We start from the raw sequence: 25,982 nt of genomic DNA on the forward strand, positions 1-25,982 counted from the left end.
CTGGTGCCTCACATCTCACAAAACATCTTTCTAGCTGCTCACATCAGTGGTCTCAGTGGCTGTGACTCAAAAGACAAACAAGCATCAAATTAACACAGTTACCAAAACGGTCAAAGCAAGAGATCTGTACACTTAGAAACTTTTACCTCTACTCTAATGCTCCTGGCAGCTGTATTTAAAGTATATCCAAAATTTCCAGAAAAATGTTGTAAGCAGAAAAATTTGGTTAGCAAAGCAGAAATACTGCATGAGCTGCAACTTCATTAAATTTCAGAATGCCATTTCAGTGAGGCATGAGCTGTTCCAGAGAGCCCAGGTTTCTGAATTTCAAGCCAACTCGACTTTAAAATAAGTCAACTTCCCTAAGTTTAGAACCAGAACAAACCATGTCCAAACTACATATTCAAATTTTTATAAAAATTAAGGTTTAACATTTATTTTACATCTAGCTTTCCACATCCATGTGGGGACAAGGAACCAGAATGTACATAACTATAAGCAGTGCAAAAGTGGTGCCAGTGAGAAGTCACAGATGCACAATCAAGTGATAGTACAGGACTAGAGAAAAGGAAGCTCTGGATGGTAAAGAATGGAGGTGAAAAAGAAAAAAAAAAAAAAAAATAAAACCAAACGAGGAGAAATACGAAGGAAGAGGGCAGGGAGGAGGAGAGCTGGATGCTTAATAATGCCCATGTCGCTGCAAGGATAAACTAATGGCACAAGACAATGTTTCTTGTAGAACAAAAATCCAATAGCAATGAGTCTTTATTCACGTTTAGTCACCTGACATGAGGAAAAGTGTCTGTTGCATTAAAATAGTCATCAATGTCAATGGCAGCACGGCTGAACAAGTCCTTTTCAATGGTAACAAACATCCCACATAGCAAAGTCACTTCAACACAGCCTCATGACAATTCCCACATCAAAACAGTACTTTATTTTATAATTTTGATTTTTGCCTCATCATTACTCCCACATTAAGATCTTTCTGCTGTCAAGTGTACAAGGTGAAGAGAAAGGCTCTCAGTCAGCAAAGAGGGGTGCATCAGGAAGTCTCTCCACAACACACCACTTCAGATCTGCTGGGTCCCAAGTCCATCCTTGAAGGCTGAGCTCCCAGCTCCAGGTGCAGCACACTGCTAAGGCTACACTGCTATGTTAGCTTATTAATCCTGCACACATCAGCCCCAGCAATGTGGCAACCTGCAACAGACTGAGCATTAGAACTGAAAATGGCAAAAGATTCACTCCATGGAACTTTACATCATTATTTGATGTTAAACAACGAGGCAAATCCCAACAGTATATACAAAAACCAGCTTTGCTTTTACAAAAGATTTTGTTTCCCATATTGATTAATCCAGGCAGCTAACTCATTGGTTTATGCAACTTTATTGAAGAAAATAAATCAATTACTAGTAGAGCTATTAGTTGATCACTCATCCATTGACAACTTGCATCATTTATTCAGTGCTATATTAAACAGTGTTTTGGAAGACAGATTAACTAATAGCTCCAAGCCTCCTAACAAAATTTAAATGAATTACAAAAATGTTCTTAGACCCTATTTTGGAATACAAGGGATGTTTGACTTCCAATTTCCATTCTCTGTAAAACAAGAACTGGTCATTCCTTTATTGACATGCATAAGATACATCACATTTTCTGTTCTGCTGATGCTATAGATTCAGTACCAATTCTCCAGACACATCAGTTATGAGCAAAAGGATAGAATAAAACCTCAGTTCTCTAACACTGGAAGGTTTGGAACAAGATGGATGCTGCTACAGCAATGTTACTTCTTTGATGGGAGAAAACTGAACATCCATCTCCCCTCCCCCCTTCTGGTGGTATCTTCAGTATCTGTTAGAGCAGTGAGGAATGTTTGTTTGTTTGTTTGTTTTTAATCTCATAACCAAGTTAGAATGAAGACATTGGCCACATAATACACATGCTCCATTAAAAAAAAAAATAATCTGAATCTTGGGCAATTGTTCTTGTGTAACTACTTTACAGATTCTAAAAGCAGTTATTGTCCAAAGCTGGAAGAACTAAAGTCTTCTCAGATGAGCATGTGCATGAATGGAAGGAGGTAAACAAAAAAATAAAAAAGATGAGGTCTGATAGGGGAGCAGCCGGATAAGAAAATCAAAAAAGGAACAGTAATTTAAAGTTTATTCCAGCTATAATGCAGGTTATTCTGACTTTAAGGTAGCATCACATGGCATACTTCTGAGTCCATTCCCGAGATATTCTGTTGTACCTGCAAACAGAACCAGAAACTGTATCAGCATGAAAACAACTATTTCCTGAACACTTAAGGGTTAAACCACTTCAGCCCCATCTCAAGTGTTCTCATCACACTGAGCAAAACCTGTCTATACATAAGATATATAAGTAAGATATACTCTAACTGAAAAAAAACCACAAACCAAACAAAAAACCTACAAAAAACCCCCAAACCCACAGCCCTGGACAAATGCCATCCTAAACTAAAAGACTAACACACTCTCCAGTTTATAGGGAACACTTCAAATTCAAGACAAGCAGATTTGCTGGAAGTCTGTTGTGAAGAACCTCAGGTAAGAGAAACCTTAGGTACTGATTACAGAGTACTACATGCTGTAAGTAAAGATTACTTGGTTAATAACATCATCAGATACAGAATGTCAGATTTCTCATTTTAGAGTAAAACAACACTAAACAATAATACACACTTATTATCTTTCCACTTCAGTATACTGCTAAAATGATTTTAAAGAAGGATACTAATATTTAAGTCCACTATTTCCACAAGAAAAGAGCTGACAATTAGTTTATACTCCATGCTTGTCAGTAAGAAGTTAATTTTACACAAGCAGAACATAATCACCATATGTTCTCCTGGGCTCTATGTAGAGGACAGACACTGCTGTCCCTCACAGCTGAAATTTGGGTAGTCTAAATTCACCAGTGCCTATGCATGGGGTCTTGCTACCAGGCACCTCCTTTCAATGAAATTTTGACAAAATCTCAGTAAATACTTACCAGAAGAAGTTGACAAGCTGTATCAAAACTCAGTAATGATTTCATACTATCTTTTTTTTTGTTTGTTTTTGGGACCATGCAAGAGCAGTATCTGTGAGAAACAGTGACTAGCCAAAACATTTCACACTAACCACAGACCAAGCTGTTAAATATCCAAGTTCAGTAACTGGTGCATCCATTATCTGTTAGTTAATCCAGTGCCTTAGAGCATGCAGCACTCAAGTGCTGACAAGTTTGCATTTTGTTAAAGGCACCATGATGTGCAGATATTCTTACCCTACAGCATAGCGTATTTCTCTGTCCACTCTCTTGCTAACCTATTGTACCTAATTGGACAAGTATATTTACCATTAATAGATGTGTGTGTGGAGATTTTTATAGAAACAAAGTCTACTCCATCTGTGCAAAATGTTAAAAAACACATAAGGAACATAAATGGTTTCAACACAGATAGGAAGTTACGAAGCATTTTTTTTCAAGGGGAGCACCAAAATTAAAGGCCAAGCTGCTACCAAAAGAAAAAAAAGTAACAAAAATAACAGAGCTGGCTTTTCCTCAGTGTGAAGATCTAACTCCATTCTGCTTATGCACGCTAAGCAAAAAGAACTGGGCAACACAAAACTTTTAAGTAATGCCACAAATTTGAGAGAAGTCTCCTTTACCCACAACTTCAAAGATACTCAGTCTCTTTGTTTCTGATTTACACACAAGAAGAGGCATTTCTTTGACACACAAGTTCTCTCCATCTCAGACTGTCACAAAAGGATCACTCAATGCAACTCCTGTCTGACAATGCACTCTTACAAAGTTTGCTAAAATATAAGCATTATGCAAGTCTGCACTTACTTGTCTCTGTCTGTTTTATAGATACGTGCAATCTCTGGCACTAGTGGGTCATCTGGATTTGGATCACATAACAGTGAACAAATGGATAAGAGAACTGTAAAAAAAAGAAAATTCTCAATAGCAACACAGGAGCAACAATCTCCACCAAGGGAGCACAGACCTTTGCATTAGCATGATGTCAGCACAGGAGAGAAGCTAAGAAGCCTTTTCCCAATATGCACCCACAATAAAACTGCAACCCAAAACAACTCAAAATAACTTGAAAGTTTGCATTTGTGTTGGTTTCCTATTTCCCAATAGTTACATCTGTCAGCAAGCACACAAGAGGATGGCACTGTTGTCCCCTGCACTATGATGCAACATAGCAGGCAACAAAAGGACATTATTACGTGTACTGGTGACAACCATATTCAGTATTTAAATCACCAAAATTTCTTCAAATTATCTTTTTTTAAATTCAGACTGAATTCCTTCTCTGTTATAGGTAAGGTAGCAATATCTTAACCTGCACTGATAGAACTACACAAAGTAAAGGAGTAGCAGCAGTGTAGGCAGCTATGAGAACTTTGTTCTCTCTCACAGCAGCTTTGAAAGAAAAACAACACTGGCAGCATTAAAATGTAGAGAATCTGCATTCAAATTACAAACCCAGTCCTTGGACAGACAGGAATTACAAGTTCTATAGACACGAGAGCACTTTGATGGATCTTCTGAAGCCACAGTGACAGTGACTTTGAGGTCAAACACAATTTGATCATCACAAAAACATTTGAGAATTAACTTACTTACTGTAGTAAAATGAGGAATGTTGCAAAACTTATATTGCAGCACAACATCAATTTATCCTGAAGTAGGATCAGTAAGCTCAGTGCATGAAGTAATACAGTGCCAGTACACAGCAGCAGAAAGCAATGTATCAGCAAGTTTTTTTATTCATCTACCAAAGACATGCCAATATAAACTAGAGTTTATATTTATATAAATATAAATATTATATATAGAGTTTATATAGAGTCAACAGACTCTAGTCAAAAAATTAGGCAGATTTCATTATTTAAAGCCTTCAAATTAATCTTGAAATCAGTATTCAAGTGTTTATCCACACAAGTGGCTTCAAACAAGCAGTTTCTCACCCTTAGCTCAACCACCCCAACCACCAGCCTGTTTCAACCCAAATGCTGGCAAATTCCTTTGGGACCAAGCTGGAAAACTCTGGTAAGAATCCTGAAGCATGTGAGCAGCCAGGAGGCCTTAAAACAGCCATATAGCAGGAAGTGTTAGAATAACAAACATCCACTAAAAAGGCCTGATATCAAATTGGCAAAACACAGGCTAGAATGAGTAAGGGAAAAACAAGAGATGGGTAAGAACAAGATAATCAAAGCTAAAAGCACAGTATTCAAGATAAGAAATATTTCTCCTTCACAGGAGTTACCTTTAGAAATAGTTAAAGCAGGAGACCACTGTGATCTTAGAATATCGAGACAAATGCTGCCATTACTGTTAATATTTGGATGATAGATTCTTGTTGTAAATGCAACCTGCAACAAAAAACAAACAAACATGCAGAGACTGTTTTGGTCTATGATGACAAAGCCTCACCCTTTCTTCTCAGTCAAGCTATCAGTCAACTCAATTTACCCTTAAAGAAAAGGCTTAAGCAGTTAAAACTGCATCAAACTGATGGAAATGCACCCAAGTCACAACCTCTCAGTCTCCAATTACCAGGCACTGAATTTCAAACAGAGAGTGGGCAACCATGAGGCTGTGTTCAGCCACAGGTGTGTGCATCATGGAGACACTCAGCAGGAGCACCTGAACCAGGGCAATGCTGCTGTCACAGAGCTAAAAACTTCTGTGGTCACTCCAACCACACACTTTTGTGCTGACTGAAAGCTGCAAGACAATGCCACAAAAGAAGAGTATTTCACAATCACTGTTGGACTGTAGCAGATACCATCTTCACCCATTTAGGCACCAAGCAATTTAACCACTACCCACAGTGTCACATTCCCATAGGCCAACCCTAACAGGTACACTCTAACAGTCCCCTCAGCAAGAATTCTCTTGTAACACAAAGCTGGTGAGGTTTTTATTAAGAAAAACAGAAATAAAACCAAACAAAGACATTCAGCACTCAGATATATGAATTTGCTGAGAAAATTTTGTTCCTGTGGTACTTGGAGGGACCATCTAAGATACTAAGATACTTAGGGAGCCATCTAAGATACTACAGAAATGCATGAAAAAAGTGAGAACTCCACAATGCTGCAACACAGATGCTGACAATTTCTGTCCTGTGCTGAGTTCTTTGAAGAGAATCCTTTAAGAGCACCAACTGCACCAATGAGAAAGCAATACTTACCTTAGGTGGTTTGAAAGGGTAGTCTGTAGGAAAGTGAATTGTCAAGAAGAATACACCACCCTGATATGGACTGTCATTCTGTCAAAGCAAACAAATAATTCTCCTATTATCACCTGGAAGGCTAAATATCACTGAATATGTTGTTTTTAAATAAATGGAGAGGAAATTCATTTAAACAACTGTTTAATCCACCAATACAAGACAGATGCAATTAAAATCCAATTACTACTTCCTAAGGTAAGTGATGCAGAACAGACACAGCTCACTTTCTGCATGGACCTCTCCCAGCTAATGCTTCACAGCAACAGCTTCTCTGACAACCCACTTGGGACAACTTGACAAGAGCAGCCAGAAGTCTGAGGCAGCTCCAAGAAGGAATGGGTTAAGAGAAGGGGGTTGGGCAGCTCGGGTCAGGTTCAATAACCTCGAGTTTGGAGCTTGTCTGCTATAACCACCCAAGTTCATGGTGCTCATGAACAGCTCAAAGGGACTCCCACTCCCTCCTAAAATCTGTTTTTGGCTTATGTATTGCTCAGCCCTGCAGTAAACCTATGAATACACAGCTAACTCCTTGAACAACACAAAAAAACCCAAAAAACCCAAACCAAAAAGCTCCCCACTCTACCAGGACCACCAAACAACAAAAAAACCTAATCAAGATTAAAGTGGATCCTTCATCCCTTTCTGTATTAGAAATTCACTGTAATCTAGTACAGTATTTTACACTTCCTTGCTTTAAGGAAACAATTATTTGTTATAATAAAGGGACAACTCAATCAGGCATTAAATTGTCAGGAGTACAGCAACATACAGAAGCAAAAAAGGTGACAGTAAGCAGTGAATTAATGGCATGACTGAAGAGGGACTGTGTAAGGTACTAGCTAAAGGAAGAAAGATGCCCAAAGTTTTCACTTGAAACCACAACTCAATTTTTGAGATAGAGCTAACAATTTGTTTATTTAATCTGAAGATTACAGTGCTTTTAATTCCAGATTCAGGGCTAGGGAAAATTAACACAGAATGAGACACACAGAATATGCTTCTGATTTACGTGAAACTAAAATTTTATATTAATTGCAAAAAAACTTTTCACCAATGTAAGGAAATAACTACATCTTATTTAAGTACCAGAAAACTAAATTCTGTAACACAAGCCAAGTGACTCAACCCTGGAAACATAGATTTTACCTTATCCAATCTTTGCTGAAAACCTACCCATCAAGAGACAAACTTTTCTATTTGGTCACTACCATGAAGCCCTTGGGAGCCAGAAAACAACCTGTTTATTGCAGGGATTCTGGGGATTTTGCAACTACAGAAACCCCTCTAGGAACGTGCTAAGTCCCCCTTATATCTACCCAAGAAAATTACAGCCTGTGTAGTATTTTATTGCAAAGATGGAGGGACAGATGATTGGTTCTGAAATCCTTGTCTCTTATTAAAGGCACAAAGCAACACCACAGGAGCAACTCCTAACACCACAACTTCAGTCAGGGTACTGCCCAGTCTTGAAACAGGCACGTAGACCTTTGGACACCACAAAAACCACATGGGGAAAAAAGGACCTGTACATAATGAAACCACAAGGGGAAGCTAAAATAATAATCCCAATTTAAATTCAACTGGTGGTTAATACCTTATGACCAGGTACACACCATCCATGTAAAATTATCCTCAGTATAGTGCAGAACATTCCTTGCCATTTAAGCACTAACTATTAAAATTTTTTATCTTTTTGAGGAACCTAATCCAAGAGGACCAAGGAGCCATTTTTCCAGCCAGGTGACCCTCTAATAAGCACATTTGCCACAACAACTTCCACATAACCCCCTGTATAGCTTTATATATAAAGTCTGGGCAATTCAGCATCACTGATATTTAATTCCAACTCTGTAGCCTCACCAGAAGCATCACGTGGTGGCTGCAGGTCTACTGGCATCCAATATTTGTCTTCTCAGGTTACAGATCATTTTGTTTTCTAAATATAGATAACCAGCCCTAAGAAATTCAGATGTCAAGTGTCTGCAGGTTGTATTTTCAGTAAAGGCAAACATTTGCCTTCTGTGGTCTAACAAGAAAAAAGTCACATCCAGGTTTCAGATGCTGACTGAACACATAACAGATTTTTTCCTCCAGTCCTGACTGGAACCTCACACTTCAGGGACGTTTTACTCTTCTATTCCTAAAAATATTCAAGATCTCAGTACCTGGCACCAAACAAAACAAGGATTCCCTATTCTTAGATGCACATAAAAGCATCCCAACATTCCTGATAGTGGTTCCAGCTCCTAGTACCAGTTCATGCTAGATTCCAACTTTCTCTAAAGTTCAATGCAAACAAAGTTTATAGATATTAAGTGATAATCCCTAACATTGCTCTAGAGATCATTTCAGCTGAAACAGATGCCCTCATAAAACATTCCAGCAATAAGAAAATAATCAGATTGTTTTGTTTTCCCCTTCCTTCATTTAATTTTTTGTTACTGTAAGGAATACCTCGAGAACTACAGTCTGCTAAGGGGAGTCAGAGAGGTAAAATAATAATAATAAAAAAAAAAAAAAATCTGTTTCCTCCTGAGTAAGAGCTACTAGTTTAACATGACATCACAAGAATGAGAATACTTACAGGTCCCATAATTGTGGCTTGCCAATGAAACACTACAAAAGAAAAACTCCGCATTATTATCTATGCATGATATGTTTTGAGTTAGCAGAGCAAAACATAAAACTTAAGTAAGGTTACTTACTGTCATCTCCAACGGGACCTGCTGAACACTGTGCTGGAGGATCACGGGCTAAGTCACTAAGTTCCTTTAAGGAAAAAGAACAACAACAACAAAAAAACCTGTTCAGAGAAGGAGCACTCATGAACTCGGTAGTTTTCACTTCATGTTCAGCAAAAGTTGGGCTTTTCCATATACAAACACAGCAGAATTTCAAGTGAGAATTATTAGAACCACCAGATCACCACCAAAAGTGTCTTGATAAAAGACAAGGCCCACCAAAGCCAGCTATGAAGGTCAGCAGCTGCAACAGCAATGCTTTTCCAAATAAACATCACTGCTGCAGACAGCTGGGAGCCCAGGACACAGAGCCAGAAGTGGGAAGGGCCCAACCATTTCCTCCTCAACATTTCCAAGGGCTCAGTCTTAGCTGCAGAAGCCTCAAGTGCAAAAAGAAAGCTATCAGTGAGCCCTCAGCAAGACAAAGCACTGCCTGGGTCTAACAGCTGATGGTAAAACTTGAAAGAAGAATAAAACAAGCTACACAGAAACTCAAGTTGCATTTTCCCTCCTACCTCCAGCAAGGATGTATCTTGCACAGATAGGAAAATTAAAGAAGCTGCCACGTGTTGGGATCAGGCAAAATGTCTGTGTTTTTTACCTGAAACTTTACATTGAAGACAATTGTGCCTTTGAAATTCTGAAAAACTGAGCTGCACAAAAGAGCTACCTCCCTCCCCCACTAGAGGAGGAATGGAAACAGGAACTTCAGGTGGAGGATTCCTTGTGTACTATCAGGATTGCTGGGAAAGAAGCTCAGCATGAATTTATTCAAATATTCCACAAGTTACCTGCTTGGACAGGGTCTTAAAATGAAACTAATACTTTCAGTTGAGCGTGTAACAGATATGTTGCCCCTTCCTTGCTCTGTTTCTGAATCTAAAAAAGGCTTCAGGAGCTTCTGCAGTTGTCATTGCACCTAGAAGTTGTAAGAACAGTAAAAATCTTCATTTCTGCTCCCATTTACTAACAGTTGCACACAAATGATTTTGCTACAAGCCTATACAAGCCACTGAAACAAGAACTTTACATTACTCTGTCAGACACTTAAGAAACCCAGGCATTTGTGCTGTGCTGGAAACAGGAATATTTGGACCAGACAGCTAACTTTTGCATGGCAAGATCTTAACACACATCCTTTAAGTTTCACAAATGGAAACCAACTTGGTAAAAATTCATTAAGTGTAAGCCAACAAAAAATAAAGAAAAAAACTGAGTTCCCTGTAACCTGAACACTTTATTTGTTGGCAAGATGATAGCTCCTGTGAACACTGAAAGAGTAACACTACTTCAACATATAGAAGTTCCTTCATTCCAAACAACCCCAAAACCCACACTGAAGAAAGACCCCAAGAAACCTTAGTCCTGCATCTCCCCTCCCTACACGTTAATTTTGATGAACTTTCCAATTAACCAGGTGTCAGTTTTGCACTGGAATTAAACTGTTTTGTAGATGGAATTGTATCAGTTTTTATGATGGAACTGTATCAGTTTGTATAAGCAGTGGTGGAATGAAGTTAATATTATTGCTCATTTCACTGCTACTGTTCTTCAGAAATGTAAATCCATTTAGAATGCATTCATCTGGACTTACTTCTGCCATCAAATACCACTTATTAGATCCATGTGTTGTTCAGCACCCTTCAGAAAAATCTGCTAAATTACATTTATATTCTCCATGTAAAGGCAAGCAAAAAATGCAAAAGAACCAAGCAGAAAGCTTTTTTAATTTTAATTTTCAGTGGGTTTTCTTCCTATTTAACAAGTACAGCAGGTGTTGCTATTGAGTCTTATTTCAGTCACTGAATGGCCTAGGTTGGAAGGGACCTTAGAGATCATCTACTCCAACCTCTCTGCCATGGGCTACCTCATAGCAGAGGTGCTCCAACCCCATTATGTGGCATCTAAATATATTTTTCACTTCTAAAAATGATCAATAAATTCCTAAATCTGAGAGAAAAAAACCCCATATTTTGTCCCTTAAACTAAGTTGTAGCAATAGAACCAACAGAAAGCCATAAATGCTACTATCTTAATGTAGTTGTGTATTTATTACTGGATTCTTTCATTTAATAGGGGAAGAAGTTCAGATCCTATTTTTAAAAAACTATCATGGGGACCAAGAACTATGAAAAGCTCTTCGTGCAGTTTATGTAAATTATAAAAATAAGCAGCAGGAAGATGAGGAAGGAGCAGCATAAAGTGGACTGTCAGAGGTATGTGCATTAGACAAGAGCTCTTCAAAAATGAAGAAACCAGTACTCAAAAAGTATTTTAACACAGCAAGAAATTAGGGGACGTCAGTAATTCAAGCAGGGAAAGCAAATACAAGTAGGACTGCACAGGGAAGACATAAAAAATTTAATAAGTTCAAGTGAAAAATTTGTGCAAATACACCTCTAGTGATATTAAGAATAATTTACAAGCTGAAACACATGAGTTTTAATATTCCACTCATTTCAAAATACATGTCCATACAGACTCATCCCTTTTAAGCACCTGAACCCTTCCAGAGAACAAACAAGCAGTCATTTTCATAAGCTCAAGGACTAAAGGTTTGTCTGGCTCAAAACAGTTTAGTAAAAAAACCAAAACAAACCCAACCAACCTTAATCGTCCTAAACAAAGTAGTTCAAAACACTGATAAGGTTAGGAACACATGATACACCACTTAGCATGTCAACCACAGAGCCAGTAATTTACCCACTAAATTCAGAAAGGAAAAAAACTCCTGAGCTGGCACATATTCTTCTATTTGCTTCTCCTGGGCACTGTGGTCAGAAGAGTTAAGTTTGTAGTAAAGCTGTTTGCTTCAGCAGAGCATCAAGTCTGGTGGAAAAACCTGAAATAAACAGGGCAAGCTTTGCCTGCTTAAAGGAACACCAGGCATACCCCATCCCATCTCCCTGCTCAGGGTAGGACACTTCACAGCTGCACAAAAGCAGGGAGGCTTTTTGCAAGGAGGGAGCAGAAAATTCCCTCTGTGTAACTATAAAGTGCCTCCTGAAAGCTACAACTGCTGAATCCAACAGGCAAACTGGAATAACTGGAAACCAAACAAGCAGGGGCACATGGGCAGTGATACCTGGATTGCAGCTGAGGCATTTTGTTCAAGGAAAGGGAGTTTGTTTTTTTTTAATTTACCACCCAACAACAGAAACACAAACTCATCTTCCTTCTCAGCTTAAGCAGTCAAGAAGGGCTATTTTATAGCAGGAAAATATTTCATCTGAAAAATATCTGACATCAAAACTAAGCTTCATCATTTCCATAAGCTGATTAAAAAATAATTAAAAAAAAAAAAAACAGGCTCATAATTGTTCCCCTGCTTGCACCCATTTTTCATCAAGAAGGTGAAGACCACATTAAGTTTCATTTTACAAAGCAGAGTCTAGCTAGGATTTCAACCAGTATTTTAGGATTCATATCTTCCCAAGCATTGTTCTGTCAAATTTCTACGTAGAAATTGGAAGCTTTAGGCTTTTAATATTCACTCTGCTGCACTACTTTCTGTCTCCAATTTTTTTCCTTTTCACTTACACTCAGTGCCAGCAGTGCATCCCTCTGTCAAGAGCTATCAAGCTACATCCCAAACTTCCTTAAAAATCCCCAAAGTAGAACCTATATTTTCCTGGAGTCAGCTGCTAGATTTTGTTTCACAGGTGGCTTAAGGAAAAAAAAAAAACATTCCCAAGAAGCAAATCCCAAAGACTTTACATAGAAAGAATCTGGTTCAGAGTAATGTGCTGTGTGCCTATCAGGAAGGATTAGTCTTGAATTCCAACCGTGACACTCTGGCACTGCCAGAGGCTTCCGGTGCAGCTCCAGCACATCACCAGTGCTGTGCCCCAGTTTCCAAATATAAAGTTCTGACAGTCCCTACCTCTCCACCAGGGTGATTCATCACTTAGCATTTTACAGCTCTAAAGCTGTTCAAGGAGGAAGCACCAACGCTGCTCTTTGGAGGTCAACAGCAGCCCAGCACCCAGGAGCAGCAATGGAGTTAGGATTTTGCAACTTTTGGAAAAGAGGGGTAACTGGACCAAAACAACAGCACCTGGCACTGCAACAGACCTGCTTCAACACAAGCTCAGTGCCACTGTTTTCTGCCAGTTTCACATTAGGTTTGTAGCACAATGTAGTTTTACTGCTGAAACCCCATTCCTAATCTCTTTCTCTGTGACTTCTTCAAGAAGCTACCAACCAACTGACCACTATTTCGAAACAGGAAAACAAAAAGAGCTTAAAAGCTAAGTGACCTCCTTGTTTTGCACAGCTGTAATCATAACTAGAACAGAAAATATGGCACCAAGCCTGCCTGAGTTCAAGCTGCACTTGGATGATGCTCTCAGACACGTGATGTGATTCTTGGGATGCCCTACAGAGGGACAGGAGTTGGACTTGGATGATCCTGATGGGTCCAACTTGGCAGATTCCATGTGTCTATGAATATGGTTTACACTTCAAGGGAAGATCCAAAACACTGCCTTGAGTGTGAATGCAAGACTACAATCCTATTATAAACCACACTTGGTTTGTTTTCTGCTTTTTACAGAAAAGCTGCTAAAAAGCCCCCAAGCAACTCCTCCCTACCAACTATTTAAAAGATTACAGAAGTCATTTAAAGGACAAAGACAACTCAAAGAACAACAAAGGATACCTCATCCAAATATGCATGAGCACGGAGTGAAGAAAAAAAATAAAGGGACCAAGTTGCCTTTCCCACAGAAGCCTTCAGGTCTCAGGCAGTCCAGCTCAGGAAGGAATGAGAGCCTGATGCCTGCCCTGCTGCCTTCTTCCCAGGTACCAAGTGGGGCAGCATCAGTTGTCAGAATTCATAGTCCCTGTAGCACAACTGCTACATTTTTCTAGTTTAAGCTGGAAATAGCCAGGGCTTATTTTTAATCACAGGAGCAGCTGACTTCAATAGAGTGGCAGAAGATCATCCTCACCAGAGTGACAGAGGATCACTTATTTTCCTCCACAGGCATAAACTCAACTTACATTTGGGTTGGGTTGACCCTAGTTGGACACCAAGTGCCCACCAAAGCCACTCCATCACTCCCCTCCCTCAGCTGACAGGGGAGAGAAATTTAGCAAAAGATTTTGGGTAGAGAGTTGTACTATCTGGTGGGTAGAGATACAGACAGGGAGATCACTCACTAATTCTCATCAGGGACAAAACAGACTCAGCTTGGGGAAAAAAAATAATCTATTCCCAACCAAACCAGAGTAGGAAAAATGAGAAATAAAAACTAAATCTTAAACCACCTTCCCCCTAACCCTTCCACCTTCCCAGGCTCAACTTTACTCCCAATTTCTCTACCCCTGCACCAGCACAGGGGATGGGGGTTGCTGTCAGTTCTCACACCTTTACCACTCCTTCCTCCTCATGGGGAGGACTCCTCACTCTACCCCTGCTCCATCCTGGAGTCTCTCCCACAGCAGACAGCTCTCCATGAACCTCTCACACCCGAGTCCCTCCCACAGGCTACAGTTCTGCATGACCTGCTCAAGCATGGGTCCCTCCCACTGGATTTGGTCCTCCAGGAACAAACTGCTCCAGAGAGGGTCCCCTGTGGGTCACAAGTCCTGCCAGAAAACTTGCCCCACCTTGGGCTTCTCTGTCCCCACAGGGCAAAGCTTCCCACAGGGTCATTTCTTCAGGTATGCTCCAGTGTGGGTTTTCCATGAGCTGAAGGTGGTTATCTGCCCCACCATCATAGAATCATAGAATCTTAGGGGTTGGAAGGGACCTCGAAAGATCATCTAGTCCAACCCCCCCTGCCAGAGCAGGGCCCCCTAGAGTACATCGCCTAGGAACGTGTCCAGGTGGGTTTTGAATGTCTCCAGTGAAGGAGACTCCACAACCCCCCTGGGCAGCCTGTTCCAGGGCTCCGTCACCCTTACAGTAAAAAAATTTTTTCTGATATTCAACTTGAACCTCCTATGCTCCAATTTACACCCATTACCCCTTGTCCTATCACTGGTCACCACTGAGAAAAGCCTAACTCCATCTCCCTGACACTCACCCCTTACATATTTGAAAATATTGATGAGGTCACCTCTCAGTCTCCTTTTCTCCAAACTAAAGAGACCCAGCTCCCTCAGCCTTTCCTCATAAGGGAGATGTTCCACTCCCTTAATCATCTCAGTAGCTCTGTGCTGGACTCTTTCAAGCACTTCCCTGTCCTTCTTGAACTGAGGGGCCCAGAACTGGACACCATCAACCTTCAAGGGTTGCAGGGGGACTCTGCTCCTAACCATGGTCTTCACCATGGGTTGCGGAAGAATCTGGGGCTGCTCTGGTGCCTGGAGCATCTCTGCCTCCTCCTTCACTGACCTTGGTGTCTGCAGAGTTGGTGCCCTCACTTTTTAAGGAAGGTTTCCCTCCCTCTCCCTTCTTAAGAGTCCATCACAGAGCTGCTCCCATCACCACTGATGGGTCTGCCTTGGCCAGGAGCAGCTCCATCCTGAAACTGGCTGGCACAGGATCTGTCAGACATGGGGAAAAACCTCTAGCAACTTCCCCCAGAAGCAACCCTACTTGCCCTCCCACTACCCAAACCTTGCCATGCAAACCCTGTAGATTTAATATCGGTTTGAAAAGATTTAATATTGGTTTGTAGCAATTATTGGTGAAAATCACACATTGCAGCTTTCTGCTTTGTATCCCAGAAAGCATGATGGAAAAAATAGGGTTAATTTGCCTTGCATTTCAGACAACCCCTTCTAGCTTGGAGGGCATGAAAGGTGATCTGCAGTTAAATCAGAAGTTTATATTAAAAGAAGGAAAAAATCCAACACTTAGGGAAAAAAATAAAATCAGTATTTATTAAAGTGCTTGTCTAATGTTATCTGTGCCACACAGGTTATTTCAAACTCTAAGCATCCAAAAATTCATCACTTCATTAGTCTTACTCATTAGCTGACAGCTGAAAACAGCTTTAAAACAGAAGGAAGGATTGGAAGCAGCTATAAAGGGAGAAGAACATTTAAGCCTGTTTGAAGATTAAGAAGTGTCAAGCAGCAAAGAACTACTGCTTCATCCCACACACCTGCATTCACAACCTGCCTTTCAGCATGAAAATTAATTACTCCTGGAAGCAGAAAATTCAGTTTGAAAAAACACTGACTGTGGGGTTCTAAGCCAAGTAAGAAAGCAATGGCACAATACACGTCACGAGACAGGACATCCAGCACAAAATTATCAGCTTCAAACAAGCTGGCCTTTTGGCTAGCACTTAATAAATTGATAAAAACAATGTATAAGAACAGTGTGTAGTACAAAAAGATGCAGGTTCCTGTTGTTTAAGACATTAGAGCAAATATGCAGAGGAAACACATGAAGAGCAGTTGCAGAGAAGATCAGGGGGCACAGAATGGTTTTTTAAGAAACCCAAACACATAACCAGGAATGTAAGAGTTGTGATGGTTCCTAGCTTGATTATCCACTTGTTCTGTTTTTCATGGTTCTCCTTGCTCCAGCCTTTAGTACTACATTTTTCAGGCTACACACTGCACGTTGGTTGTACAAGGTCTAGCACCAATGTCCTAATGGCACATTAAAGGACAAACAAACTCATGTTTTCAGCCTTGGAAGGAAATGCCAGACTGCTGTGCCACTGTCATTAAAGTCACTCTGTGTGTGGCTGGGCTGGGATACAACTGCTTGGATGACTACACACTACCTTCCCTAAGAACCTACCTTTCAGAACACAAGAATGAGACTATTGTCTCCAGCTTTTCTCATCTGTTCTGCAATCTGGAAGGCATACAATGTAGGTAATGGGGTCTGGAGTTCCAGAGTTCCCACAGCTAAAATGACTGCTGTATTCCAGCCTTTCCTGAGTTCACCTCTTGCTGGAAAGATCCAACTGGAAAAAGAGTTCGGTTACCAAATTTCCTCTCCTGGTCATTGACTGAAGGCATTCAGAACAAACTTAGAAAACACAAACTGCTACACACCTATAGCTGTGCTTTGAACTCAAAGGCATGGCTTGTTTTCCCAAAAAATAATCAAAACCCACAGAAGCTCTCTTACTCAAAGACGGAAAAAAAAAAAAAAAAAAAAAAAAAAAAGATCTGACTGCTTTACACATAAATTCTGAAGTATTAAAACAATAACCATTCCCTGAAAATAACAGGGTTATTAAAACACATGCTCAGTGTAGGCTGAGGGCTGTGCACATCCACTGAAGTACTTTGAGGGGAAAAGGCTGAAGTGAAGCTCTGGTTAACAACCTATCCATTCAGTGGCAAGCAGGCCATTTGAATTCTGGCATTGCCAAGCTCTTCAACACTGCACCCTGAAACTCAGCATACTTCTCAGTTGGAGGCTTTTCCTGAAAGAACCACAGCAATCTCTGGGTTTCTAACCCAGGACTACAACACAGCCCCTACAGAAGGTGGTAACCAGTGCAAATGGGCCTCAGGAGATGCAGGAAGATGTACCCAGGCGAGTGAAACAGTGATCAAGAAGCAACAGGACAGATTAAATTTCATAGAAACAAATACAAAGTGATGCACTTGGAAGAAAATTTATATTCCAAGTCAGACCCTCTGGCCTGATGGATACCACTCAGGGATGAGACTCTGGCATTGTGTCAGGCAGTTTCACACAACTTAGCTTAACACTCAAGTAGATACTGGGTTTGGTAGCACTGCACCAGCTCCTCCCAACACTGAGCTGCAGCTTGTCAGGGACACATCAACATAGAGCAGAACCTCAGCCACCAGCATCTGAGATATTTGTGCTCTGCCCTGGGCTCCATCTGACAGAGGCCTCCTGGAGCTTGCCAAGACTGCATAAACAGCAACTCCAGGGGACTGGGAGTGATCAAGTTTTTGTAGAAATCACCAGCAGCCTTAATTAGGCACTTAAGCTCAGTAAGACAGCACTTTCTGAAGAAAGGAACAAGAATTCTCCATGTTCTCAAGGAAGCACACAGAAAGGACTGGATATCACAAAGATTTCCAATGAATATCCTAACAAATAACACCACATCTGCCATCAGTATGGCAAATTCACTGTTTAGATGTAGTCTGATCTATTAGTCCAAAATACAATTATTTAACTTAATGAGCACCCTCAAAAGCAGCTCTCCTTTTAAAAGGCTGTCTTGAATTTACCAATTCATGTTTTGTATGAATCCAAAGCTACTGCAATATACCACAGGGGTATATTCAATGAACATAACCATGTGGGGATGACTACACCAGCTTATCTACAGCTGTACAATCACCCTATCTTATAATGCTATTGTTACCACCCTGCATAATGGGGCTGTGTTTTCAACAGCTAATGGCAGGGATGCAAAACCCAGGGCCTGTCTACAGGATTAGGTACAGTTACACACAAAATTAGCTCACACTGAGCCAACAAAGCATAAAAAACAAACAAACAGAAACACTTTCTGGAGTGCAGCTGCTCTTACAGTCAAGTTCTAGCTCAGCTACCCAGAGAAGACTGATGTCCACAAAGGTCTTTAAAAAAATGACAAAGGAAAAAGTGTTTAAAAGCATCTTTATGAACAGCCTGCACCCTGAACTAGGGGAGAAGAAGTGGGCTATTGCTCCTCTGGCAAATTGTCATCCAGGAGATTCTCCTATACTATTTATGCCACCAAGAAATTAAAACTAAAGCTAAAAGGATAAACAAAGTTTGCAGTTATCTGATCTAGAGAATTAGCTGACATTATTCCTCAAATAGGCAAAGGCTGGGAAATACTGCACTAGATCAGGCCACTCATATTTACTGGAAACCCAAAACAGCTCTTGGAAGAGCTCAGAGTGATGAGCACCTGGCCAACCTGCCTCAAGGTTACAAAGAAAACTTGCTAGAAATTTAACTGAGCACTTGACACAATCCTCACAACCTCCATCAGGCAGACCTGAAGCACTTCAGCATCTGCACTCAGCTTGTAGCTCTGGTGTCCAGATGTTTGTGGAGGAGAGGATTAAACATTTGCCTCCTTCCTTTCCTGGGCCCTAACATTTGCAAGGCAGTCCTCAATTGTCCCATCTTGCCTTCTGAAAACCAGATTAAAAACTCATCACAACTACACTGAAAAAAAACCTGCAGGACATCTTGAATATATCTTGCATATCAGACATCTCAAATGCATGAGGTTCAGAACAAAGGCTTCCTTTACACAACATTTCAATACTGAAGTTTATTGTTGGTAAGAAGCCTCTGAACAACGTTTAAACAAAATTTAAATCACCCCCAAAATTCCCTTCTATCTATTTAGCTTTCAGTCCTGAATCCCGCAGCACTCTATTTGGCTCATTTTTCAGTATTAAATCTTGTCTACTTCCAAGTGTTTTACAAGGAGTTGCCAAAGGCATAAACAGCAATTTAAACTTGTGAATGTAATTTTAACTGATTTTTTTTTTTTTTGCATGGCTTTCCTGACACAACTAGCACATGTGATATATTGTATCAGTGCCCTATTGAAAGCTGACTGAAGAAAAGGGTTTTTTGTTTGGTTTTTGTTTGTTTTTAAAGCCCCTGTGCTTTCCATTTAGATTTTGAGGAGTTAAATTTAGCTTGAGGAAGTTTACAAAACTGTCCAGCGTGTGCAACTCAACACAGTTTAAGACTCTCTTCTGATAAAATCCACTTGACAAAAAGCAACTGCATATAAAAATGCACTCACTATTGACTGCAATCATATGGACATTGTTACTGCTGCTTTCATTTCTTACCCTGTTTTTTCCCTGCATGGGTCACAGCATGCCTGTAACTCGGCCTTTTCCATGTAGGATACAGCATCTTAATCTAAACTATCAACCAAAAAAAGTCAGCTTAATCTGGTGTCAGCCCCAATGCTGAAGAGCACACCCCATATTCACATCTGTCAGCTCTGACACGCAGGGGAGGGACCCCCAGGAACACACAGCCAACAGCTCAAGTGCCAGAACCTTAATATATGCAACGAAAATTTATCCGAGACTGCTGATCAATGCCCTAATCTGAGTTACACAAAAGCTCTACCCTTTTCCACTCCTCCTTACCAGCTGTCACTTGACATCTCAGCCAAGGTTAAGATCCTCCATCCCCTCTCTCCCTCAAGGGTTCAAAACCCAGTGGGAGAAGAGAAAACCTCCGTGGGCAAGGGATGGCAGCAGCCTGGAGATGGCTTCCACAAGGAACAGAGCTTTGGCAAGAGGCAGTTTACTGCTCTGTATTCAGCAGCTGCTACTTACAGCTGTTTACATCCTTCCTCCCCCTCCTCTGCCCATTAATGTGTGAGTGCAAAGAAAAGCATTAGTGCTCCCGAGCTGGTTACAGGCTGGGGAGGCAGCTGAAGGCAGCTCATGCTGTGGACTCCTACATCACGGGGAGTAATGGCAAAAGCATTGGCTTGCTTTCAGAAACAGAGCTTTAAAAGCTGGAATGATGATGAAGAAAATGTTGGCTGGATAACCTTTGTACATTATCCCATCCAAATCCTGAACATACTGGAGAACTCAGTTTTTAAGGTATGAGAGAACCACCAATCAATGGAATATTGATCTGGGAAGTTCTGTAAATGACTTAAGTGAGATTGTGATCCCCTTTTCCTCCCATTCCACTGCACACATCTGGAGACCTATGCTGACTGGGTACTTGTTTCACAAACACAGTGCCAAATTAACAGGAGAAATCTTTAAGTTCCTGCAGTCCGAACTTTCTAGGTAAGGAAATCATCAACTCTCTCATAAAAAATAATCAGTTCTTAAAACGTGTCCGAGACCTTAACAGTAAATGTTGGACCTCAATATGGGTATCAAACATTCCCCACTAGGAAGTATTATTTCCACTTCAATGATAATAATTTCATAGTATAGGTGTCACTTCTGGCTATTTGGATAAGCTAAACAGAATTTAAGAGATGACAGCTTTCATCTGATTTTAAAAAATATCTAAGATTTTCAGTACTAGTGCTTCCCAAACTCCATTACTTAAATCTCATGGTTTAAAATCAACCTAACACATTTAACCACTAAGTGCCATAGCTCCCCTGCATTACCTATCTGTGCCAGGGTTCAGTCTTCCCCTGGACACCCAAAATAGTTAACTAAAGCAAAAAATGTAATTCCATACTTACAGGGAGCATTCACAAAGGTTTAAAGTGTTTTAACTAAGCTTGTATCAACTGCATTTCATTAGCTAGTAAATCTTAACTTTCTGAGCCCCTAAACAGACAAATCCAGACTTACTTCTAGACATTAATTCAAAGCATAAGATCAACCACATAACTTCAAGCTATTTGACTGTTTTGAGCAAGCCCAGCAAAGTAAACCCAAGACAGCCTGCAAAAAAGTATTTTACGTTTCATCCAGAAAATTAAACTTAATTTCAAACAGCTTTTTCTAGCTAAGATATTTTTTTCAGATTTCTTACTAAGCACATGAGTAGCACTTTAAAACAAAAGTAATAAGCAGGCTTTATAACTCTTTATCTAAATCACCTCTACTAAAGCTCACCTTTGGTAAAACTAATGTAGATTTCCATGCTGCCTACATTGCCTACATCCAACCTCTGACAAATATTATGGATCTCTCCATATGAACATGTGGAGGATGGGGGTATAGTTGCAATTAATTATACATTTAGGAATAGCACTGGAAGCTATAGCCTTGAGGGAAAATAGCTATTTAGTCTCCACCACTGTCAGTGGAAGCCTTCTATCTGAAGCAGCAATAAATGGTTTTGCCACCTTCAGCCCTGAACTTCCAGGATGCCAACTCCATCTAAGGTTTTCCAATAAAACACCCTGACATAATGCTGCTGGCACAGGTTTTCTTAAGGATTTTAAAAATGAGACATTTAATGCACATATCTCCTGTGTTAATTCTGCTTTAGCCTATCAAGATTACCACTGAGACCTTCCACATTGCCTTGCTTGAATGGACACATATAGAGGTGATAATATGGACACTTTTTCATGATTTAAGTTTTCTCAAATGTCCCCATTCCCCATTCCCTACTCCTGCATGTTTCCCTGCTTCCACATCATCATGGGAACAGGAAGCACCAACATACTCCAGCAATTACAGGATGTGCATTCAGCAGGTACCACTCAGCACACTTCAGACCAAGGCCATGTACCACAAGCATGCACCAAGCATTTGGATACAAGCTCAGAAATCCACGTGATTTTTTTTGCATACTGGGAGGGGGAGGAAAACTGTGGGGAAAATTTCAACCCCTGGAAAAGAAACAGTTAAAAAATAATATGTAGGTTCACGTTCTACCACAGCAAAAGCACTTGCCTGCTATAATAAAACAAGTGACTCTTGTGCAAAGTGAGCAGCTCTCAATAAAAGCAGAGTTTTGCCAGTTGAATGCAGGATACCCTCAGGGCAGATGGCACAGATGCAGTGATGAGCTCCAGCATATCATCATCTTTCTGGGACTGGCCATGTACCTGACAACCACTTCAGTGTGGTGAGAGCTTAATAAAGGGTGTTCCAGAAGCAGATAACCCAACACAGAAAACATGAGTCCTCCTGTGCTGTGCTTTCACTGCCAAGCCAAAAGTAGAATTTCCTGGTTCTGTTTTAAGTGGGTGCTGCTGAATTCTGAACGTATAACATCAGATTAATTTTACACCAACACAGTCTGAAAGTCTGATTTCCCCTATATAATATTTTCCTTTTGCTTGTAATATCAAGCCCACAAAGAGGGAGTCAGCTAAACACACTGCAGATACCTTTGCTGGTGCATTTGGGATGTCATCTGCTGCAGGAGACAATGAATTCTAGCCCTGACAAGTAATACCACAAGTCAGACTAAATCAGCTATGTGTGATTACAATGTTCTGAGGTCCTGGTTTCTCTTTAGCCTGTTCTGATCTACTGCCAAGAACATACTACAAGGAAGCAGAGAGTTTCAAGGTCTGATCTGTGACCTTACAATTGGAAGATGGGAGATCCCAGCTCCCTGGTCACAGAGTGCCTTTCTCTGGCTTTAGCAGCTGGCAAGATTAAAATCTAAATTCACAACCACCTTGTTACAAAACTGGCCCTACTATTTTTGGATTTCAGCCTCAATCCCAGTAAATGTTTGTACTGGAAACCATGCTTGGGAAGAAAGCAACTTGCAAGGAATGAGTTCAGTCTAGCAAAACATCAGTTTCCAGGCTGGCAAATAAAATAATCAAAACTCTGAAAACTACGTGAATTTGGAAGTGTGTGTCACAGCAAGCTGTGATTAAATTGATTAAAAATAGCACCTTCAAAAAACCCCAACCAAGCAAAATAACACACACCAACAACTTCACAAAAAAGCCCAACCAAGCAAAAGAATCCTAACCCAATGTTCTCACCAATCCTAAACTCTAGCCCTAGATCTAGAAGAAGCTTCCTCCTACTAAGTGCCACGGAGCATAAGGACCAACACAGGACAAGAGACTGCATGGAACAGGCCCAAGGCCCTGAAATAAAAAGGGTGATTTATCGATTCATGAGTCATGCTGAGTCGTGTTAAGGCTGTGACCACCAGGTTACTAAGTAAGAGGGGGTTGTCTGGTCTTATATTTGACAATAAATGCTTACCTGCAGTGTCTGAATGTGTTTCATAAGCACGAGTTGATGACAAAGCATACTAGGGAGTATCCTAGCTGTGTTTCAGTTCAAGTGATATCATCCACTAATACAGGGGAACAAGCTCTGATGTCAGAGTCAAAAGGAACTGTTTTGAAATTCCTGTCTGAGCACAGCTGTAATTCGGAGACAATTCATTTAGCTAACGCCAATTCACAACAGATTTAAAGTTTTCGGGGGTAACAACTATCCTTTCGCTAATACATTATAAATAACCTCATTTTGACTGAAATATGCCCACGAGCACTGCCAAAGAGAGGAGAAATTACGGTAAGACTAGGAAGTGGCAAAGTTTATACAGTGTCTACACAAGATGTTTTGTGTGCCAAAGTTTAGTTCGCCCATTCTGGGACACACTGACTTTTCTGCCATCTTGGCAGGCTACGAGGTGACCAAGAAACTCCTTCTCGGCTCCCGAAATACGCAAAAACGCTGCCATTACATCTTCACAGCCATTCCCGACACCCCAGAGCGTTTTGTTTTGGTTTTGGGTTTTTTTTGCCGTCGAGAAACCCGAAGGCTTCCCAAACGCAACCTTCGCGTCGGGAGCCTTCTTTACTGGGAGAGGTTCGAAAACAAAAAAAAAAATAAAATTAAATAAATTAAACAAATAAGAAAAAAACTCCCCAACTTTCATCACCTCGGCATTTTTTCCGAGTTAGCCGCGAAGTTACTCCACCCGGCTCCGATTGTGCAACGGGGAGGAGGCAGCGGCGGCGCGGCGCGGTGCGCGCTCCCGCCCGGCGCAGGGGGCGAGGCGAGGCCGGGCCGGGCCGCAGATCCCCGGGAGACGGGAGGGTCGAGCGCGGCCCCCGGGTTAGAGGAGGGGGGAACGCGGGGAGAGAAGGGCTTGGCGGCGGCAGCTGCTCCGGAGCGCGGCCCTGCGTGTGTCATGTTATTGCAGAAAGCCGGAGATCCCGGAAAGAGCCCGAACTAGGCGAACCCGCCGCCATCTTACAATGCGGGAAAGTTGCACGCCAGAGGGGAGACCGGCCCGAGAGCCCGGCTGCCTGCGCCCGGGAAGGACGCGATCCGGCCCAAAGCCCCTCCGACACACACGTACCGGTGCCATCCGGGCCGGCCGGAGGCTCAGAGGCAGCGGAGACGACGCCACCGTCGCGCCGGGGTGGCTCCGGGGTTGCGCTGACATTTGAGCGTCCCCGGGAGCTACCGCTCCCCGAGCCCAGCCGGGGCACCCTCCCCTCCTCCCGCCCTCCGGGGTCCTTGCGGACCTCCGACGTTCCAGGCCTGGGCCCGGGGAAAGCGGCCTGACCGCCCCGGCAGGGCCGCGGCCTCGCCGGAAGGAGCCGGCCCGGCCTGGCCTCCTTCCCTCGGCCTCCCGCCTCCTCCTTCCCTCCCCCGCCGAGCCCGGCTGGCGCACCCCTCACCCCCCCCTTCCCAAAGCCGTGCCCCGCTCCTCCCGGGGCAGGGGTGAGATGGGAAAGAAAACACACCCAAATAAATTTTAAAAAAAGACCCAAGTGGGGAAGCGGGGACGGGCGGAGGAGGAGCCGCGGCGCCTACCTTGTTGATGCGTTTCAGCGCCATTGTGTGCGAGTGCCGCCGCCGCCGGGCCCGTCTGTGCGCCGCGGTGACTCCGCGCTCCGCTCACGCTGAGGGGGGGCCGGGAGGGAGGGAGCAAGCGAGGAGGAGGAGGAGGAGGAGGGGGAGGAAGGCGGAGAGGGGGAGGGGGCAGCTGCGCTTCTCCTTCCTCCGGAAGCAGCCGAGGGGGGCGCCCGACCGGAGCGCGGCGGCCGCCCGGAGTCCTGCCTGCCTGCGGGCAGCGAGGCCGTGCACCGGGGAGGCTGCCGGGGGAAGCGCTCCGCCCGCCGCGCCGCTTCGCCGCCTCCCGTCACCGCCGGGAGCAGGAAGGGTGTGTGGGGTGGGGGGAAGCCGAGGGAGGCACCGCCCGCCCGAGAGAGCGAGAGGGTGAGAGACAGCCCAGTACAGCACCGCCGCTGGCCAGGCCCAGACGCCGCGGGAGGCGGAACCAGCGGGGAGGGGCGGGCCCAGACACGCCGCCGCCAGCACCCTCCCCCCCCGGGGGGCAGCGGGGAGGGGGAAAGGGGCGGGATAAACGCCGCCGGGCGGGCCGGGGCTCAGCCCCGCTGAGGCGGGGGAGGATCTCACGAGCGGGAGGCGCCAGTGCCGCGCAGGGCGGAAGGGAGGGGCGGAGGAGAGAAGGTTCTGGGGCTACCGGGGGCCGAGGGCAGCCCTGCCGCTTCCTCCTCCTTCTCCTCCCGCCGCCGCCGAGCGGGACCGCCCGGGAGTTCCCCTGCGGCGCCTCGGGCGCGGCCCCGCGGCAGCCCCGGTGTGCGGCGGCGCGCACCGCTGACGACAGAGCCCCCGCCCGTGAAATGGCGGTG

The 25,982-nt window shown here is 42.8% G+C and overlaps 1 protein-coding gene across 4 annotated transcripts; it reads right to left on the reverse strand.

The window, feature by feature from the left end:
- Positions 1-729: 729 nt before the first annotated feature.
- UBE2D3 (ubiquitin conjugating enzyme E2 D3) lies at positions 730-25,596 on the reverse strand. Of its 4 annotated transcripts, none has more exons than XM_071742592.1 (8): positions 25,141-25,396; positions 8,986-9,049; positions 8,865-8,896; positions 6,239-6,316; positions 5,309-5,414; positions 3,874-3,967; positions 3,304-3,353; positions 730-2,263 (listed from the first exon to the last, which is right to left on the reverse strand). In XM_071742592.1, the coding sequence occupies exons 1-7, from the start codon at positions 25,162-25,164 to the stop codon at positions 3,305-3,307; spliced, it is 447 nt and encodes a 148-aa protein (XP_071598693.1). In that variant the 5' UTR covers positions 25,165-25,396; the 3' UTR covers positions 730-2,263; position 3,304. The 4 variants fall into 4 exon arrangements, with proteins under 4 accessions (XP_071598693.1, XP_071598695.1, XP_071598694.1 ...); XM_071742594.1 differs by lacking the exon at positions 25,141-25,396 and adding an exon at positions 24,680-24,993; XM_071742593.1 differs by lacking the exon at positions 3,304-3,353 and having other exon boundaries at positions 25,141-25,596.
- Positions 25,597-25,982: the final 386 nt, after the last annotated feature.

The sequence above is a fragment of the Heliangelus exortis genome, chromosome 4 (genome assembly GCF_036169615.1).
Source record: "Heliangelus exortis chromosome 4, bHelExo1.hap1, whole genome shotgun sequence".
Taxonomy (NCBI): domain Eukaryota; kingdom Metazoa; phylum Chordata; class Aves; order Apodiformes; family Trochilidae; genus Heliangelus; species Heliangelus exortis.